The sequence below is a fragment of the Natator depressus genome, chromosome 7, assembly GCF_965152275.1.
Source record: "Natator depressus isolate rNatDep1 chromosome 7, rNatDep2.hap1, whole genome shotgun sequence".
In the NCBI taxonomy this organism is placed as follows: domain Eukaryota; kingdom Metazoa; phylum Chordata; order Testudines; family Cheloniidae; genus Natator; species Natator depressus.
Window position 1 is genome coordinate 18844210 of NC_134240.1, and position 20363 is coordinate 18864572.

A 20363-nucleotide genomic window follows, 5' to 3' on the forward strand; every position below is an offset into this window, starting at 1 on the left:
CCCATACCACTTAGAATAAAACCTGGACTCAGCAGGACTCCCCACTGAGAAGCAAGAGTGCCACAGTCACTCATTTAAATTGGGAGTTTCCAGACCCAAGTCAGGAGAGCTAATGGCTCACTGAATGGATGTAACTGCTCATGAAAAATCATTAACAGATTTCCTCTGTCAGACCCTGTTGACTCATCATTTGTTTACAAATGAGCATTCACTGTACCAAAGCCAATGACATCAAGCAGAATAGAAGCATCAGTTGAAAGGGAAAAATAACCACTACTGCAGTTCACCAGCTCTTTCCATTTGCCGTAATGGACTCATGTAATCCTGATGCTGAAAATGGACCCTTCAGCTTCCATAGAGCTTCTCAAGCTTAGGATTTCTTTCTTTCTCCTCTCTTCAGTTTTCTTTTTCTTGAGAACTTCTTCTCCACTGATAAAACCCTTCTCTCCCTCTTTTGACTCACACTCATTTCAGGTCAAACCCTGAAGTTCTTTCTTAAAGATTCGGATGGGAGCTTGCCTGACTAAAACTGAGGGAGGATTTCAGGATATGGACCCCATAAGCCGAGCAAACAGAGAGCAAAGCTGAGAGTGAGCAGCAGCAATTAGGTTAGATATTTTGTAGAGGGATGCAAAACATTCTAGAGTTGAGTAAGTCACCAGCAATCCTTTTTTCCAATAAAGGTATTTTAGTAGTGAATGATGGCTATTTGGACAATAAAAGAGGCAAGATCCCAGAAGGCCTTTTGTGATCAGCTTTGGGATACCCACATCTAGTTGGTAGTTTTGCCATTTATAGACTTTCGGTATTTGCTGACAAAAGAAACAATCTTTTCAGAACTGTTTGTTTGAAGAATAATTAATAAAGTTGCCAAAACTAATAGGCTGTCTTTATTGCTCAGCACTCACAGCAGACCATGAAGGGTGTCCCCAAAGTAAGCAGAGAATGCACTGTGTGAAAATGAAATCTTCTAAATTGCTCACCAGGTGAGGAAAGATGGTCCAGTGGTTAGGCTGGGATTCAGGAGACCTGGGTTCAATTCCCTACTCTGCCACAGACTTCCTTTGTGACTTTGGGCAAGTGACTTAGCCTCTCTGTGCCTCTGTTTACCATCCATAGAATGGGGATAATGGCACAGCCTTACCTCATGGGTGTTGTAACAATAAATACATTAAATATTGGGAAGTGCTCAGACACTATGGTGATGGAGGTCAGATACATACCTTAGATAGATGGCTATGCCTTGAACTAGGATTTAGGGCCAGAACCTGCACTAATGAGCAGAGCCCATCCACTCCCCTCAACCAACAAGATGTCCTGGAGGCAAGATTTCTAAGTAGAGAAAAATCAAGGGCAACCTCTAAATACCTCACATAGCCAAATTCAGACCAAATTAAGCAGCTGCAACTTTGCTGACTTCAATAACAGCTGCATCCACCCTTAGGGTATGTCTACACAGCAAAGAAAAACGCACGGCTGGCCCATGCCAGCGGACTCAGGCTACGGAGCTATTTCACTGCTATGTAGATTTCTGGGCTCGGGATGGAGCCTGGGCTCTGAGACCCTGCGGGGTGGGAGGGTCCCAGAGTATGGGCTCCAACCCGAGCACAGAAGTGCACCCAGCAGTGAATCAGCCCCACCACCCCAGCCCTGCGAGCCCGAGTTGGCTGGCACGGGCCAGCTGCAGGTTTTTCTTTGCTATGTAGACATACCCTAAGTGTCTGAATTTGGCGCTCAGACTAACATTGGAAAACCAGAAGAATGCTTGATCACAGGAAGCCAAAATCTTTCAATGAGTAGGGGCTTCTAGATATTGTCAATTAACTGTTCTAAAACAGGGAATGATTTTATCTCCTACTATCCAAAATACTGATTTCATCTAGGAGGGAACCCAAAGTTGGGACAGAAAATGTCTGTAAACTCTTAGGTGGCACAGTGGAAAATGGCAGATCCCATGAAGGCTTATTCAAGATGTTATAGTACATGAGCTGAACTGGAAAGTGCAGTGAGACAATGGAAACAAGTGCAGCAATTGTATGAAAATGTCCAATAGCTGGCGTAGTAGAGTCAGGGCACAGGAATCACCCAAACTCCAATAGCTTAGATGAATAAAGTACCAAGGTTGCAGAAATCTACCAACCAGGAGGCCTTTCTATTAGAGGTGTTTTGTATTTAAAACATAAAGGCATGTGGAGGCCTACTGAAGCCTGAGAAGGGATGAAGAACAAAGCCGTTCCCACCACCAACTTTACATTATTTCTCTAATGCAAGCCAGTCTCCTCCACCATCTTTTCACACGGGAATTGATTAGAATCCCAACTACCCATCCATCACACAAGTCTCAGACATTTTATAGCTGCCTGTAGAGTTATCTTAGCAGGGAGGCACGCTAACCCAGACACTTCCACTGGCTCTGGAGGATTTTAGCAAAGCAGCTTCCCTTAAAGTCAAGGGGAGTCATGTGGTTAAAACCCCGCGACAAGCTCTGACAGTGTAGGTGCCTGAATTTCTGAAGACATTGTTCAAAGCAGGCCTGTGTATGGCGCTAGCACAGAAGCTCCGTGTTAGCACACGGACACCACCATTTATCTGAATTTCTGTTTCTTTCAAAGAAAGGTCTTTCGTTATTTCCCTTGAAGGAGAAAAACATGATCCAAAAACTAAACGTAAAGAGAGGTGAATGTTAATTTGAGAGTCGTATGGGACCTGTTCTGCACAGCTCTCTCCCCGCATTACCATGAAACTCATATGCCCCCCTACTCCCCCGCTCAGGCCTGGACTGCAGCTGCAACATTACACGAGTTCCTCCACTCCGAGTACTGTTAAGGTCCAAGGGTGTTGTCAGGGCAGGTGTTTTATGTTGCAAAGGAGCTGGGGGAATGGATGTCATCTATATGTAACGAAGTAGTGAAGTTATTAATGCTGGAACATTTTTTAAAATTCCTGCCCTTTACAGAAACTCTGCATCCTTCATGCTGCTAGGAAGACTGGTCAAGCTTATTATGTTAGTCTTCATCCTGTGTTAAATTTAATACTTCTAGATTATACAATCAAATCCCTGAAGAATGGGCAAGATGAAGGACTAAAGAGTAACAGGCTCCAAAGGGGCCATCCTAGCCAAAATAGTGTATATTTAAGCAATGAGATCCTGTATGTCCTTTAAAAATCACCCCTCTTGGAAATGCTGTTCTTCTGCCTGTGTTCTCCTGGGAGCAGAGACTATATCAGTCCAAGAGTGCCTCATTCCAAGGGTATTCACACTACTTTTGAAAGCTATACTAAAATGTCCTTCTTGAAATTGTTTGGAATAAGATGTCTGATCTGTTCAGACTATATTTTGTTAGCTGCTATTTCCTCAGGAGAGTCTCCCTTGCCCCACTCAAGCTGTGTTTCTCATTTATGTTTAGCTTTGGCTTTGGCAACAGATTCAAAATATTCTAACTCCTTCCCAGAGGCAGGAATTGTGGATTGACAATAAATCTGGCTCCTCAATCTTCAGAGGTTATTTTCTTAATACACTACTACTAATATTTAGCACTTCACATCTTCAAAGTGCTTTGGATGCATTTCAGTGCAGGTCTGCTCTGAAAAGTGGCGATTAACAAATAGCACCTTCTTACTTAATAGAGCCGTTCTTTGCACATGCTTAGTCACATCTGCTTAGTCTAGTAACAGAGGCATTTTACTCATCAGCCCTGTAAAACAAAGTTATGGAGAATGAGCAGCATTCTAGTCCTTGTTGTGTATCTTCAATCAAAATTGTTTATCGAATTCCAATAGTTCCCCCGTGCAAACCAATTGAAGACAACTGTGCTGCACGGGTGTCACTGTTTGATGTGCAGAACTTTCACTGCTGGTGTTGATGTCCAAGAAGGAAACCACTCAACTTTACTCTCAGATCCCAAGGGAGTTTTCAGGTCTGATAAGGGGAATAATTCTTTTACTTGCTGAGTCATAGAGTTTAAGGCCAGAAGAGACCACCAGATCGTCTAGCCTGACCTCCTGTATATAGGTCACAAACAGCACCCCACACACTAACCCAACAACCGAAATTGAACCAAAATATTACAGCCAACAAGAGACTAGGCTGCTACAGGCAGAGAATAGGCGGGATCAAGATGTACTAGTGCCCAAGTCCTCCACACCTGAGGCCCCCCACAATGGCAGGGAAATGATTAAGTGTGAAATACCCAGATAATCCTGGCAAGTGAACCAGACTCACATGCTACAGAGGAAGGCAACTCCCATCCCAAGGTCATTGCTAATCTGACCTGGGGGGAAAATTCCTTCCCCACCCAACATATGACAATCAGTTAGACCCTGACTATGTAAGCAAGAACCAGCCAAGCATCTGAGACAGAGACTACTCAGTGCCACCTCAGAGCCCAAGCCCTCCCTCTCCAACATCCCATCTCCAGCCATGGCTATCCCACAACAACAAAAAACAGAATACACTGGGGAAGGGGCACTCTCTTCCTGACCCCTGCAGGTGGCTGGCTGAAACTTTGAAGCATGCGCTTTTCGGAACATAAGACACAAACTGGAAGTGGACCCCAGGGCTGTTGAGCCCTGTCCCATATCATCACAAGTTACCCCATCATACAGTTGCGCACACACTTGATATGTAAATCACTGAGACAAGAAACATGAAACCCGATTATGCCTCTTCTATAAAATCACTTGGTAGAATACAACTGAAAGTGCTCAAAAGGTCAAACCCTGCACTTTAAGGGCCAAACCCTGCTTAACTTACTTTGGGGCAACTCCCGTTGACTCGGTCCTAACACCTCTATCTTAACACACCCCTAAGGTAGGTGACACTAGCCCCATGTTAAATATTGAGAAAACTCAGACGGAGAGATTAAATGGCTTAACTAGGGCCACAATGAATAAGAAAAGCCGCCAGGATTAGAATTTAAGAGTACATGGCTTCCAGCCTGCCCTCAATCCACTAAATTACTCTTCCTTCTTCTCTTACAGAAGGCATCTGTACAAGACAAATGACATTCTCCAGACTGTCAGGAGTAACAAGGCTGATTAGCTCTGTAGTTATATAAATCCAAATCAAGGAAAAATCACTGACCTCACTGGATTCAGCAGTTGGAGATCTATTTTACCAAGTCATGATGATGTAAAGTACTTTTCTCTACTTTCCCAGTACATACTTTGCCCTGCCACCTCTAAGTTTTGTGGAACAGATGTTTCTAAGAGCCTCTGGAAAGATCTAGTAAATATATTAAAATCCACTGGGTATTGTAGTGGTAAGAAACTACAATTAAAATAAAAATAAAATTAGCATCATGAGGTGCATAGGAGGTAATGTTAAATTTCAGATTCTCCCCAAAACTTTAAAACTTAACAGCAATGAGAGTCTTAATAGAGAGCAATTATTTTAGTGCAGATCTTGTTAACATACTGCATAGAGTGACTCGCTGCAGTTCAGAAACTCGAGATGGGAATATATCTAGTAGCAAAGATGGCCCAACTTTCCCTTCCTTTCATTTGTTGCAACCCAGTGGGAAGAACTTGATTCAAACTACAGGAAAAAAATAATTAATAAAAAAATTGTCTACATCAGTTGTTCTCTAAATGGGGATGCTTCTCCCAGTTAGCCGGGATCTAACCGAAAGCTACCTCCCATTTAACCTCTGACACCTGTTTGCGAAACATTACCCATATCGGGGTGGGCAAACTACGGACCGCATCCGGCCCGTCGGACCTTTAAATCTGGCCCTCGAGCTCCAGCTGAGGAGCAGGGTTGGGAGCTTTCCCCACTCCGGTGCTCCAGCCGGGGAGCGGGGTTGGGGGCATGCCTTTCTCCGCTTGTGCAGCAGTCCGCGCGACTTACGGAAGCAGGAGCAGCCAGGGGGCTCCACACGCTGCCCCCGCTCCAAGTGCCAGCTCTGCAGCTCCCATTGGCCAGGAACTGCAGCCAATGGAAACTGCGGGGGGAAGGGGTGCCTGTGGATGGGGCAGCGCGCAGAGCAGCATGGCCCCACCTCCAGAGGAGGAGACGGGCCACTGTTTCCAGGAGCCGCTTCAGGTGAGCGCCACCCGGATCCTGAACCCCTGAGCATCCCCTGCACCCCAAGCCCCTGCTCCAGCCCTGATTGCCCTCCAAACCCTTTGATCCCAGCCCGGAGCACCATCCTGCACCCCAAACCCCTCATCCCCAGCCCCACCCCATAATCTGCACTCCCAGCCACAGCCTCACTCCCCCCCCATGCGCCCTAATCCCCTGCCCCAGATGAGAGCCCCCTCCCACCCTCCGAACCCCTCCATCCCAGCCCGGAGCACCCTGCTGCACCCCAAACCGCTCATCCCCAGCCCCACCCCAGAGTCTGCACCCCCAGCCAGAGCCCTCATCCCTCCCATGTGCCCCAATCCCCTGCCCCAGCCAGCCCTCCATACAATTTCCATATGGAGATGCGGTCCTCCGGCCAAAAAGTTTTCCCACTCCTGATCTATATCAAAATGTTAGCCTTCATAGCTCCTCTTTTTAATAAAGTGCCATCAACAGCCATCAATATTTACCTAAAACTTCTCCTATACAGATTTCTCTGAATAGATATTTGCCAGGATATGCCCTAAAACCAAGAAAGCCTGGTTTTCACTGGCTCATTTCACTACAGCTACCAACCAGATAGCCATCAGAAAGCAATGACTTTTGATCACTATCAGCTCAAAGTGCTTTAGAAGATGGGAATTGCCATCTGACTGCAGGATAAAATCCAATAACTAAAAAGTTTATATTTCAGAAGCAGAAAGGTATGAAAGATCTGAATATTTTAAACAGAGATGGGACATTCCCTTGAATAACAAGAAGGTATGTATTTGGGTGTGTCCAATCCCAGCATTAGGCAGTTTTGTTTCTGGGTTGGAACCAAAACAGGCTTATTCTCCAGTTCCAGTTCCAATTCACATGCCTCTGAAATCTTGTGAGAATAGCTAATCTTGAGGAATTCTGGCCCAAGATGTTGGCAGTTTCGAGTGAACAACTGGACTCATATTGCGCGATTTCCATCATTCAAGACCAACTGTCCTGCATTTTGGCCCATGCTGCCATAACAATAGCTGGTGAGATTTTGGTGGCATCTAATTCAAGACTTGCTAGTGCTTAAATCTGAACCTGGATTTGTAGCCTAAATCTGATCTGATCATGCTTCCTTGGCCCACCTCTAAAATACAGTACCCTTTCAGCTCATGGAGAGTCTTGATGTGTTTAACAGTGCATGGTCGAAGTTTCTGGAAGTATATTAAGTAGCTATTGGAATAACATGTGTGACTAATAATAAATCACACACACCCTATAATCCCCTTCACTGTGTAATGCAATATTGGGAAAAGAGGCCTGGATATAGAAAAGATGTATGACTGCACAGACTATTCCCCATTTGCTTGATAACTGTGTCCTTGTTCCCCAGAGAAGCTCTGTATGCCAAAAGCACCCCACTGAAAAACAAGGAGGCAGAGACCCAGGGGAGGACTCAGGGAATGTCTGTTTTGTAGAGAATGTTCCCCCCTCTATGTGACCGAATATCCATGTAAGAGTAAGGTTAACAGCCCCTCCATACTCTGTAACCCTGATAAGACGGGCCAAAGCGCACAGCCACGGCACAGGGCCCAGTGATAGCACTGCCAATAATACCATTGCTCAGAATGGGGCTAAAAGGAGCGCGGAGGGAGAGGCCCCCTGTACAGCTCACCAGGTATCAGTGGGGTTTGGCCCAGGTTTTCATGGATATCCCTGTTTTCCATCTTTATCCATTGCCATAGCCCCAGTCCCTGTTGCACTGCTGAAAACTCCATGATCCAGAGTGGGTTATTCTCAAACACCAGGTCTGCAGCAGCCTTGGGGAGGGTGTTGTTTAAAACAAAAAACAAAAAAAAATAAACCACATGTGAGGGGAGCTTAGGTGCCATGATAGACATTCTGGGGCAGCCTCATGCCTCGTGCACCTCCATTAAGTTCACTGGAGATCCAGCAGGTGTGAATTTGCCTCACACCACCTGTAAAGCTTAGGGGACTATGTCTGTGTGTAATTACTCTATTTCCCCTTCTCCTGAAAAATAGTACATTATAAAATTTGGTGGGGGCAGGAAAGGAAGCTGGAAATGGCAGCTTCATTTCTGTTCAAACCACTCACGACTGTCATTAAACTTCTGGCCATTGCTGACCCACTGTGTTTCAAGAAAAGGTGGCCTGATTATTTACAGCTCCTACAGTGCTCTGTGCCTCTGGGCTCCATTGTAGACAGAGATTTGCGTGAGAAATGATGGCATATTCCCCCAACTGAGCAATATTATGGACAGAACAAGAGTAATGAGGCACGATTATCAGGAACAGCGCTATCAGCCTTTCTGATTGGCTTGTCACATCTAAAACAGCCTCATCTAGATTCAGCCTCAGATCAGCCTCTTCTAAAGCAGGCGCTCCAGAGATTCTGCTCAACCTCATCCTGTCAGAATGGGGGCTGCCAGCAGAACTATTGTACAGCTGCTGGATATTAATACTGTTCTTTCTGCTGAAAAACGTCAATAAATTCTAGGGCCTCCCTTAGTGAGGGATCATTTCAGCCAGTCTGCTGCCTCCTCCACTTGCTCTAAGCTGTTACTTCCAAACTTGTAATGAAAACAGGGAGCTGCAACCGTTACTCTACCAACCTAGAAACGGGGGTGGGGGGGGAACGGGGACAGCAAAGCAGACAACACTTGCAAATTAGCAACTCTACTGCTAACTTCATGGCTAACTTCCCCTCCTGCCACTTTGCTCATGCATCCTGAACTATTTATAGTGTGATTGTTATACGGGTGTTGTCTAGTGGTAGAATAAATGACGGAGCGGTGAGGATTTGTTATACGGGTGTTGTCTAGTGGTAGAATAAATGACGGAGCGGTGAGGATCCTTGGGCTCTATTCCTGACTCTGCCACTCACTCGCTTTGTGGCAATGGGCAGGTCACTTTGCCTTTCAGAGCCTCAAATTCCCCACCTGTAAAATGAGGGTATTAATTCTTATCCACCTCAGGTGGGTGCTGAGAGACTTAATTTGTGAATGTTTGTTAATTGCACCTTGATTTATGGATGGACAGAGCTACAGAAATGCAACATGTTAATTACTGGTCTTCTGCTCCCTTCTACAAAAAACATTTCAAAGACCCACAGGGAATAAAGTATACAGGCATTAGCCATGTGCTCTTTTCTGCTTAGCATTTTCTTTTCTCATTGTCAAGAACTTTTACTATTGTTTGATACTATCCTTAATGCAGTAACTGCATGCACAAATGACATGTCGGACTGCTCATTTGTGCACACAATTAGTGCATCTGTGCATGCAACTGCAATAGCTGTGAGCAAATTATCCAGGTGTGCCATTCTAAAGGTCTGAATCATTACTTATAGCCACATGCTATCAATAATATTGACTATACTATTAGCTGTGAGCATGTAGCTGTAGGTAAGTGTGACGGGTCTCAGGTATTTTTAATTTACTGTTTTCATGTCTCTCTAGCGCTTGCTTGTTCAATGTTTGCATTAAATTACCTTAGCCAAGGCCTTATGCTTTAATGTCTCTGATAATCCTTTCCAACAAGCTATTGGGCCAGAACAGCATAGGTATTTAGGCACCCAAAGACCTGGATTGATGCCTAGTAGGATTTTAAAAAGTCCCTAAGAGAGCTGGAAGTGGATTAACCTAATCCACAAAAAGGCACTCTTAATGCAGAATAAGAGTGTCCACATGGGGAGTTAGTGTGGAATAGCTTTAAATTTAAACCCTAGCTATTTTGTGCTAACTACCCTGTAAATCCACCAGGTTGACAAGCTCTTAATCAGGCAAAATTTCTGGTTTTGGTGTGAAGCCAGGTGAACCTCACTGACTTAGGCTGAATTTCCCATTGCAATCTGGGGTTCATTTGGACTTGAAACTCAAAGCAGGTGTGGGCACAAGAGGAGTTCTCGGGTGGTTTGAGACCAGCTGGTAAGAACCCAAGCAACATGAACCCCTTTTAGATAAGATCAGTGAGTTTCACATAGCTTTTTTACAGGTTTTTCATCTTTGCATATATCTTAAAATTGCTTAGATGTGTTTCACTCCAACTTCCCATTGTTACCTACTGTTTAGTAGAGATGGGCCCAGGACACTGCGTTCAGATCCGGATTCAAGTCTGAACTTCTCCAAAGAACAATGCGGGTTGGAGCCAGGGCTTTGATCTGGACAGTCAAGTCCTGATCCTACAATCAGATCTACACAGGCACAGAGCTCCACCCACACATATCTGAGATTGGGGGCATAAAGAGTGAACTCTTCAGGCCAGGGACACAGACTTTTATTTTCTCTGTAAAACAATATTCATAATCACAGTAAGAAAAAAAGATTAATGTGATATAATGACATACTGTAGCTTTGGAACACCACAGTATTTTGCAGCTTCAGATAGTGCTAGCAACCCCCAAAAGCATCAGATGATATAAAACTAAAATGTATTACAGGAACTTTTGCTTTATTTTTAATGTATAAATTAAATGTAAATCTGCAGTTTCCTTTTTGTGGCTAGTCCTCTGGATTTGTTTGAATAGATGTATGGTTAGAGGAGATTTATTTTCATGTTTGGAGTTTCGGAATTAGTATAAACTAGTACTTCAAAGTGACAAACCTCCTTTAAAACCCAGTCCTACTGAGACACTACAGTATGTTTGGACAGTAAGTAGATATTTTGTCATACTCCCATGTGGATACAAGTTTTAGTTTGGGAACATTTCTTACTGGTTCTAGACAACATTTTCAAACCCAAATATACACATACTGAAATGGTTTATATAATTCACCCAAGCAGTACATTTTATTTAACAACTCATTATCATAAAACTCATTGATGGCTATCTGATCATTAAACCACAAAATATACTGTTCAGCTAACATGCAGAGTCTGACATAAAGCCACAAGAGCCAGAAAATTCAGAGTTAATGCTGAAACTCCATCATTATCACATGCCACTATGCCTAAGTATTTCAGCATGTAAAATACAGTAAATCAGAAATCCCTGGAGGTCCCCACAACAGAATTGGGTTTAGATTGGTGTTTCAACCCCGCTTCCTCAGTTCTGTATGTGCATTAGACATTAAATTGTATTTTAACAGTTATTTCTCTTCATAGTTTAGGGACAGATCCTTAGTGATGACTGCAGCATGCAGAATGGGTGCACAAAGATGGCATAACGTTCACATTTGCACTCCCCTGATCCTAATGCTTCTGTGAGGAAGACTGAATTAGAGCAGCCTGGAGGCTGCTCTATTTCCTGTTGCTGCAAACAGCCCCCAGGGCCTTGAACAGTGACATTACAACAATTTTTGTAGTGGGGGTGCTGAGAGCCATTGAACCAAACTGTCAACCCTGTATATGATGGAAACCAATTCAAGCCGGGGGTGCTGCCAGACCTCCCAGTATCCCTACTTCCAGCCCCTTGGGCTTGAAACACAACCAGGAATGAATGTGGGACACAGGTATCTCAGCCATACCTCCTTCCCCCTGCTATGACAGCATCACAGATAGAGAGTGACATAAGAGCCCATACATTGGCTGTACACTTTTGGATGATTCCCTTATACTAGGGTAACTCTCAGCAGGCCAATTAAACCAGCTTTATGGCCAACTTGCCCCTTGTGTAGTGTACAGTGGCTACACCATAACAGAATATCATGCCCTTAATATCCTTTTTTGGGGTTGATCATCTAAGCTGCAGAGCATCTCCTGGGAATTACTGAGTGCCCTCAACTCAAATCCATGTGAAATTACAGTACTCAGCACATTGGAGGATTGGGCCCTTAACTAATTATCTTTCAAAAAGGAAATTAAAAGGCATACCAGGGACATGGCGTGAGGTTTAAGGGTCCTTCAAATTTAATAGTCCAGAATCTGACCTGTTACAATAGTGTAAATATGGAGTAAATCCACTGGGGTTTCTCAGGTTTAACACCAGCATACCTGAGATCGGAATCTGGTCCCATATAGCAATGGCCCCATTTACACTTAACCGTGTTCCTAAGCTCTGACAGCACCCCACCGTGGAAGGTACCCACTAAAGAGAGCACATATATTCATCATCATCTTTGGAGACATGGATTCAAATCCTGTTGAGGTTACATGTGATGAAAATACATTGGTGGTGCCATTCTAGCACTTCACAGGGGATAGTTATTGTCCCTATCACAAAAACACAAGTTGTTATAGATAGGCAATCTCTGTTCAGGAGAGCCAAACCTGGAACTTCCCCACTAGCCTTCTGGGGGAAGTTCCAGGTTTGGCTCTCTCTCTCTTTGTTTCAAAATCCCTCCTTAAAACACATGCCTTCCACTAAACCTACCAGTCTTAACCCACCTCTTTCATAAGTGCTTTAACAGAATCTTTCATTAACAAAACACATAATAGCAACACTCTGTTAATCTTCCTCTGCTTATCTAGAGAATCTGCGTGGGCATTTTGTCTGGCCTTTTAGACCCCAATTCAGCAGAGCACTTAAGCCTGTGCTTAATAAGTCAATGGAACTACTCAGGGGCTTAAAGATAAGCACTGTGCTGAATAAAGACCTCAACCCATTGTACAGCGTTGAGCACACCATCAGAACATAAATAATATATTAACAACATAATAAAAAATATTACTAGCAGATTTTTTGTTAGAGGTACTGAGTAGAGGAAGCATAAGCAATACCTACCCACACTAGACCTGTCTAGTTTTCTCTCTGGGCAATACATCTGTCCCCAAAACGTATATTATTTATTCATTATTATTTCTACAGCACTATAGGTGTGCATGGTGCTTTACAGACAAGCACAGTCCCTTCACCAAAAGGACATACAGACTAAAGGCCTGATCATGCAATCCACTTCTCACAAAAGCAGTCTTTACCTCCATGAGTCCCACTGACTTCAAAAGGATTAGTCATATGAGTAAGGGTTGCAGGATGGGTCCCTTGATTTCTTTCCAAACAACAGCCCCCATAACACTACTCATTACATTTTCTGTAATATAAATTCTCTTTAGCCTAACCTGTGTTTGGAATGAATCAACCAGTCATTTCATATTTTTTCAAACTCATTTAAAAAAAAACAAAAAAACACCCTAATCTACAAAAGCACTTTTTTAAAAAAAAAATACTTTAACTCATTTGAGTTATATGGGGAGGAGGGGAAACCAACCAACCTGGGAACCCACTAACTGCTGAAAAGTGGAGCTTATAATAGAAACATGGATAGACCCTTAGCTAAAACACCATGCCAGCTGCTGCTGTAATATATTTTCCTGCTGTGTTCCCATGGCTGGGACGTAAAATGTATTAGAATATTTCATTGTCTCGAAGGTGGAAATTGATGTTAGATTTTTTTTCAGTGCAAAGAAACATTATATTACAATCCTCATCTTGATACAGTTGCTCTGGGAGTTGGAAATAAAAGCAGCTTGTTAACTTGTTGACAATCCTAATGATTAAGAAAAAGGGGGGGAAATTTAAAAGCTCTTCTTCCAACTAAACGGCAGGTAAGAGGGCTTCCAGCAGACTAGGTCAACATTTCTAGAGATTCACACTTCAAGTGAATGGGAAATGAACAAATATTAAGCAGGAACAAATGTTAATAGTATGTTGCATTTATGTATTGCTGAACCTTCCATGCAAGGAACACAAAGCACCTTCACAACCATAATCCTTAACACTCAGTGAGGTGAGCTCAGTAACTACAGTAAGATCATTTTATAGATCAGTTTATTGAGGCACAGGACAGCGACTTGCTCAAGGATATACAGAGAGTCAGAGTCAGGATTAGAAGTCTGTTCTCCTGACTCCCAGACCTATTCTATAATCACTAACCTACACTGCTCCCCTTGTGTAAATATACATTTTCTAAGAGCTTGATCCTGTAAGGTGCTGAGTGCATTCAACTCCCACTGACTTCAACAGAAGCTGAGGGGGCTCAGAACCTTGTGACACCCACCCCTCAATGCCACATACATCATTGTTTAACCACACTTCTAATGACACACCCATTCTTAATATGCTTTCATTATATAAGTGACAATCTTCCTAGTCATCGCTATGTATAGATATGATCCTGAGTACAGCATTTATTTCTGCAAGCATTGAATCAATACAAAAATTAATTACCCCCCCCCCCAAAAAAGGATCGATCTTGTCAGTCGCTACAGAGAAGTCACTGGCTTTACACTTTTCAGAGTAGCAGCCGTGTTAGTCTGTATTCGCAAAAAGAAAAGGAGTACTTGTGGCACCTTAGAGACTAACCAATTTATTTGAGCATAAGCTTTCGTGAGATGCATCCGATGAAGTGAGCTGTAGCTCACGAAAGCTTATGCTCAAATAAATTGGTTAGTCTCTAAGGTGCCACAAGTACTCCTTTTCTTTTTGCTTTACATTATAAACCTGAGTTTTCACCCTTGCTCTGACACTGACTCCATCCGTAGACTAGGGCAAATCTCATAATCTCTGCTTCTGTTCCCACATGCTATGAATAGCAATAAATAAACTTACACAATTGCCTCACAGAGCACCAAAAGGAGGCATCAATATCTATAAAGTGCTTTACAGAGGAAAAAGACTAGATATTTTAAGTGCTGATAAATGATGGCTTATTCATTATTGTTAATTGTTGCCCTCAAGTGACTCTACATTAGAAAAACCTGTACTATTCACACAGGCTGGTATTTTCAAAGGAGGCTGAGGAAGTTTAGGTGCCTTGTTGCCATTGAGTTTCAATGGAAGTTGGGCACCTAACTCCGTAGTGCCCTTAGAGAATCTCAGCCACAGTGCCTAATCCTGCAGTCATTACTCAGGGCATGCCCCTGCAAAGTGCTGAGGCCCTCCATGTAAGGAATGCTGAGCACCCAGCACAGCAGCTGAAATCATCGAAAGTAGAGGTGTGTTCAGCAACTCTGAAAGTCAGGTCCTCAACTCCCACTGACTTCACTGGGAGCCAAGACTGCCTCAGGCCTGGACCCACACCATGCACCACGTCTTTTTGTGGCATTAACTTAAAAGCCACAATGGTTACCAGATTTCTGATGTCTGGCAGCTTGTACTTTGCCACAGAGGAAAACAATTCAACTTCCCTAAAGCCGGTCTGTGAACTACTGCATTAAGGCTACCTATTTTAACATAGCATGGGGCTGCTGTTGCCAAAGACACCGGTTACCACAGGAAACCTTTCTAACATTGCCACCGTAAAGCACTGAAGCCCAAACCCAAGTGCTCTGTCTTGCCTGTGAAATCAAACAGACTTTTTTATAATCTCTGATGGAGCCGAGTTGTGTCTCTTTCCCAGAGGAAGAAAAAAAGATATAGTGTTAAAGAAGCTCCATTGTTAAATAGTTTGTGACTTTTACTAAAGGGGAATATAGGCATCTTTATCTGGCATTAAAATTTATATTTCAGTGTTGTTGTAGCCATGTTGGTCCCAGGATATGAGAGAGACTCAACAGGTGAGGTAATATCTTTTAATGGACCAACTTTTGTTGATGGGAGACACACACTTTCGAGCTTCACGGAGCTCATCTTCAGAACTGGAAAAGGTAAAAAGCTAACTACAAGGTGAGACAGATTGTTAAGCATATGGGGTAAACACATGTTGCAAGAAACCACATAAAATAAAGTGGGCAGAGGTGTTAATTTCCAACCCTGAAGAAGAGCTCTGTGAAGCTCAAAAGCTTGTCTCTTCCACCATCAAAGCTGGTCCAATAAAATATATTACCCACCCATCTTGTCTCTATTAACATTTATGCCCACTTGGTAACAAATTGTGACAATGGCAAACTTGCAGCCCAAATGCAATGAAACAATGCAGCCTGTGTCCCCTCACCATGCACTGTACACATCCTGCACTGTCCTGCTGCAGGAATACACAGAGGGACGTGGGAAGAGAACAGTTACAATCGATCACACATTCTTAGAGCTGCCTTCCCTCCGTGTCTGTACAGAGAGCAACAACCGAAAAGAAAGAGAAAAATAAAGTCTGTGAGTCACTACTGGTTCACTAGGAACGTGGGAATAAAGACGCTCCTTGATAAAAGAGGGGGCGGTTATATGTGTGCGAAAACCACTGCATGTTTGGCTTCATAGTAAACCAAGCAGGAATCCAAGTGACTTTCACAATGGACCTAAATTTATACGTGGGTAAATGAATGTAAATCGTTGTGAAAAAAAGGAGCTCACTGTACTCAGCATGTTTCCCCCAACCTCCTAAATACTGTCTAGTATAAGTAAACCAGAATCACTCATCAGAGGAGGCTATGAGATGGATTTGAGTAGAGATGGTCCTGGGAGTGCAGAATCCACGTACAAATTCTGACACCCACGTCAGTCCCGGGCAGAATTTTGGCTTCATTCAACTGCAAACCTCGGAGAGAGGTCTGGGTTTGGCTGCTGACACCCTCTCCCCACCTACCACACAAACCCAAAGTCTGATGGGGTTTCGGGTGCTGGGGTTTGGGACAGACCACTAAAGAAACAGAGCCTGATCTGCACCACTGAAGTCCGTGGAGCTTTGCAACTGATTTTGATGGGGTGCAGTGTGCACGTTCATGCCCATAGAGACTAGTTACAACATTCAGATCTGGCTCTTGGCTCTGATTCCAACCACCATCACCCCAAAGTCCAGTGGTTCTCAGATCCAAGCTTCTGACCAAATCCCATCTCTAATTTGCATTTATGCCAAGGATGCTTCTGTCAGATACACAGTGGTGTGAAAGCCATATCACGTGAGATGTTTAAAACTGGACTAGACAAAGCACTGGAGAACAGATTGACAGGAACAATCCTGAGGGAGAAACTAATAAATCTTTTCCACCTCTAACTTCCATGACCCTGAGATTCTTAACCCCTCCAGACTTCAGCCTAATGGACGGTTATCGCTTACCCATCTAGTCATGAAGGTTCAAGGTTATTATTAATCCAAGCCTGAGACCCAATCCTAAAATCCTTACATTGACTTTAACAGAGTTTTGCCTGAGTATGAACTTCAAGAATGGGACCTTGGAGAGTCCAGCCCCAGCCAAGCACTCCAGTCCATGTAGTGCTTGATACCAGTAGGGGCTCACCACACAGTCTGTCTGGGGTGTGCTGAGCCCTGTCCTGCAGAGCTCTAGGCTGCCTTGCAGTCTCTCACCTACTAAACAGCTAGGTTTCTCCCAGCAGGTGGTTTCCCTAATGTAAAAACCTACTTCTTTGGTTCCACCAAAGTGCAGCGTCACACGGATTCCCTGACATTTCTCCCCCAACAGGTGGTTACTGTGCCCTCCACTTCAAAATCTGCTCCCCTGAGCTGCACTTTTTCAGGGTTAGGGGTTCTCCCCAGTGCGGGGAAAGTTCCCCAACTCTGCCCTCTGGTCCTCCATAGGGGCAAACCTGCTCCCTGCACAGCAGCACTGCGAGGGGACCTTCCAGTTTCTCTCACTCCAGAAGGTTGTATCCCCCAGTCCTAGAAAACTGAGCTGCAGCATTATCTGGGGCGCCTTAGGAACTTTTCTCAGTGATTCCCCAAATGCTGGAACTCTGCTCTCCCGGACTCCTCCATTACCCGGGCCCCCTCTATTCCCACCCCTACACGCCTGAGCAGCTACAACATTAGAGGAGCATCTCGATCCCCCCCCCCCAATCCTGAAAGCCCCCCCGAGCGGCAGCATCACTGGGGGGGAAGTTTCCTCGCTCCCTGCGCAGGGGGGGTTCCCCACTGACGAGAGGCAACGTTACAGGGCTGCCTCCGTCCTACCGGAGGGATCCCCACTCCTGAGCCGAGAAGGGGAGGGCCCCGATCCCGGGCCCGCCTCCCGCCCCCTACCTGGATGTTCCTCTTCTCGCAGGCCGGCCCGGTGCCCTGCACCACGCTGTCCAGCACGGTCACCAGCCCGGAGTCCGGCTCCACGAAGCACGAGTTCCTGGCCCGCCGGATGCCCCGCTCGATGTCGGCGAAGCGGAAGGCGCAGAGCGCCGAGTGCTGGCGGGCCCCCGGCGGGGCGGCTCTCTCGAAGACCCCGAAGAGCAGCTCCTGGGGCGGCGGCGGCCGCGGCGGCGCCGCCGGGGGTCCCAGCCGCAGGGGGGCGGCGGCCGGGAAGACGGAGACCAGGCGGGTGAAGCCGTCGCCGCCCCCGGCCCCGCACTGCAGCCCCACCTGGATGTAGGACTCGGTCAGCTTCTTGGTCTCGCCGGCGCTGGCGTTGGCGCTGCGGCCGGGCTCGGCCAGGCAGATGCGGGCCAGCAGGCTGTGCGAGCGGCTCTCCTTGTCGCCGGCGTTGGCCTCGCTGTTGAGGGCCAGGTAGGCGTAGGAGGCGGCGGCGGCGCCCCGCGGCGGCGGGGCGGGGTGCAGGAAGGCCCGGACGAAGCTGAGCTTGTGGCGGGCCTTGGCCCCCTGCTTGATCTTGAAGATGTTGTCGTCGGAGGGGTTGAGGTCGAAGGTGAAGAGCTTGGCCAGGTCGCCGCGGGCGTTGAGGGCGCGGATGGCGATCTCGGGCGTGTTCTCGAAGCGGTGGTCCTCCAGGCTCTGGTTGCGCGGGAAGAAGGGGCTGCCGAAGCCCGTGTAGGTCGCCCCTACCAGCAGCCGCGTGTCCGGCCTCCCCCCGCCCGCCGGCCCGGCGGGCCGCAGCACCAGCCCCACGGTGGAGGCGTTGGGGTGGTTGGCCGCGATGTTGAGCATGCTGGGGAAGACGGTCACCGGGTCCCCCCCGCCGCCGCCGGCACCGCCCGGCGGGAAGCTCACGGCCACGGCGGAGATGTTGGCCATGCTGCGCAGCTGGCAGAAGCCCTGGTAGATGGAGCCGCACACCACCACGATGCCCTGCTCCGGGTCCGGCTGCAGGATCTTGTTGTAGTTGTTGGTCAGCACCTTGGGGTGCTCGCAGGAGGCCTGGGGCAGCTGGGGCGCGTGGCACAGGGGGTTGTCCGGCACCGGGCCCACCTGCTCCTCCACCTCCAGCGTCAGGTTGGGGCCCGAGAGCTGGTAGAGCCGGTTGACAGCCGCCAGGTAGATCTTGCTGCCCAGCCCATCCAGGGCGAAGTTGTTGGTCAAGGTGGGCGAGAGGAACTTGTGCTGCACCTCCAGGCCGGCGTTGGGGCTGCCGAGCAGGGCGAGCAGCAGCAGGAGGGGGGCCAGCCCCTTAGCGCCTCGCTCCCGGGGAGCCATCCTGCCGCCTGGGCTGCTGCTCTGCAGAGTGCATGAGGCTCCACGGGAAAGGGGGCTTTGCAAAGCCAGGGGAGGAAAACCTGCTTCCTGCGAAGCCAACACGCCTCAGCACTGAGTGACGCCAGGAGGGAAGTCCTGAGCTTTCGTTGCAATCCGCAGCCCTTGCCTGGTTACTGGACCTTCCTCTCTCTCTCTCTCTTCTCGCCAGCCCGGGGATCGGATGGGGCTAAGCTGTTCCCGATCTCGTCTCTGCAAAGGCTGCACCCTCTCTTCTCTCTCTGACAGCTCCGCGCTGCCTGTGAAGCGATCCGCTGCTCTCAGACTTCTCTCCTTCTCTTCTCCCCTCTCTCCTTTCTGCATTACTCATGGGCTTTTTTTTTTTTTTAATTTGGGGTTTGTCATGTGAATGTGATTAAGTTAAAGATATTTTCCAAAAGCTGGAAGGCAAGCGTTGCACCAGCCAACCACACAAAGAGGCAGCCCTTGTTCCTTGATAGCAGCTCCTCTTCTAACAAATAACTCTTGTGTTTGTAGTTTTTTCATGTTTCTAATCAGAATATGGGACTGGGACTGAAGGAGAGAGGCGAGATAAGAACTTTTCTCCTCCGGACATAAAGCAAGACTGCAACCAAAAGTAAAAATAGCCCTAACCAAACAACATTAATTGCAGCCAACCCCCTCCCATCCAGAGCTCTCCCCCCCCCTCCAACAGTCAGATTAGGTTAACTCTCACTGCTCTTGAAGTATTGCACTCCCCGTAAAGAGACTTGTACAAGAAAGGATAACAAAGAAGAGGAGGTCAGACTGTCTGGGGTTTGGGGGTCAGGAATAAATTAAGTGGACAAATATTCCAAGTATGTGGAGGGGGGGAATCTCTCCCAATCCCACTGTATTTCAGTCACTGGCACCATGCACTCCTTATTTTAATGCCCTCTATTCCAATGGAGATGTGTTTGCATTCGGGTGCTCTTTTTTAAATGTGTTCAAGAAAGGCTGACATCCCCAGAGCCTGAAATCTTCTGTTTATTCCCAGAGCAGGTATAGCACAGGGTCCCCTGACACTGCTCTGATAATGTTCCTGAATCCTATCCAAGAGGACCTAGGAATGAGAGCTCAGCAGGGATCATATTGGGGTGGTACTCTTCCACCTTCGCCCACAAAATAAGCTCTGCTCCGGTGAGTTACTG

At 46.3% G+C, this 20363-nt stretch overlaps 1 protein-coding gene across 1 annotated transcript in view; it reads right to left on the reverse strand.

The window, feature by feature from the left end:
* PLXND1 (plexin D1) overlaps positions 1–19829 on the reverse strand; it is a 124107-nt gene extending 104278 nt beyond the window's left edge. The window contains exon 1 of the mRNA XM_074957580.1: positions 17839–19829. Coding sequence (XP_074813681.1) covers positions 17839–19176 — 1338 coding nt within the window. The 5' untranslated portion in view covers positions 19177–19829. The remainder of the gene's footprint in view (positions 1–17838) is intronic.
* Between the last annotated feature and the right edge of the window lie 534 nt (positions 19830–20363).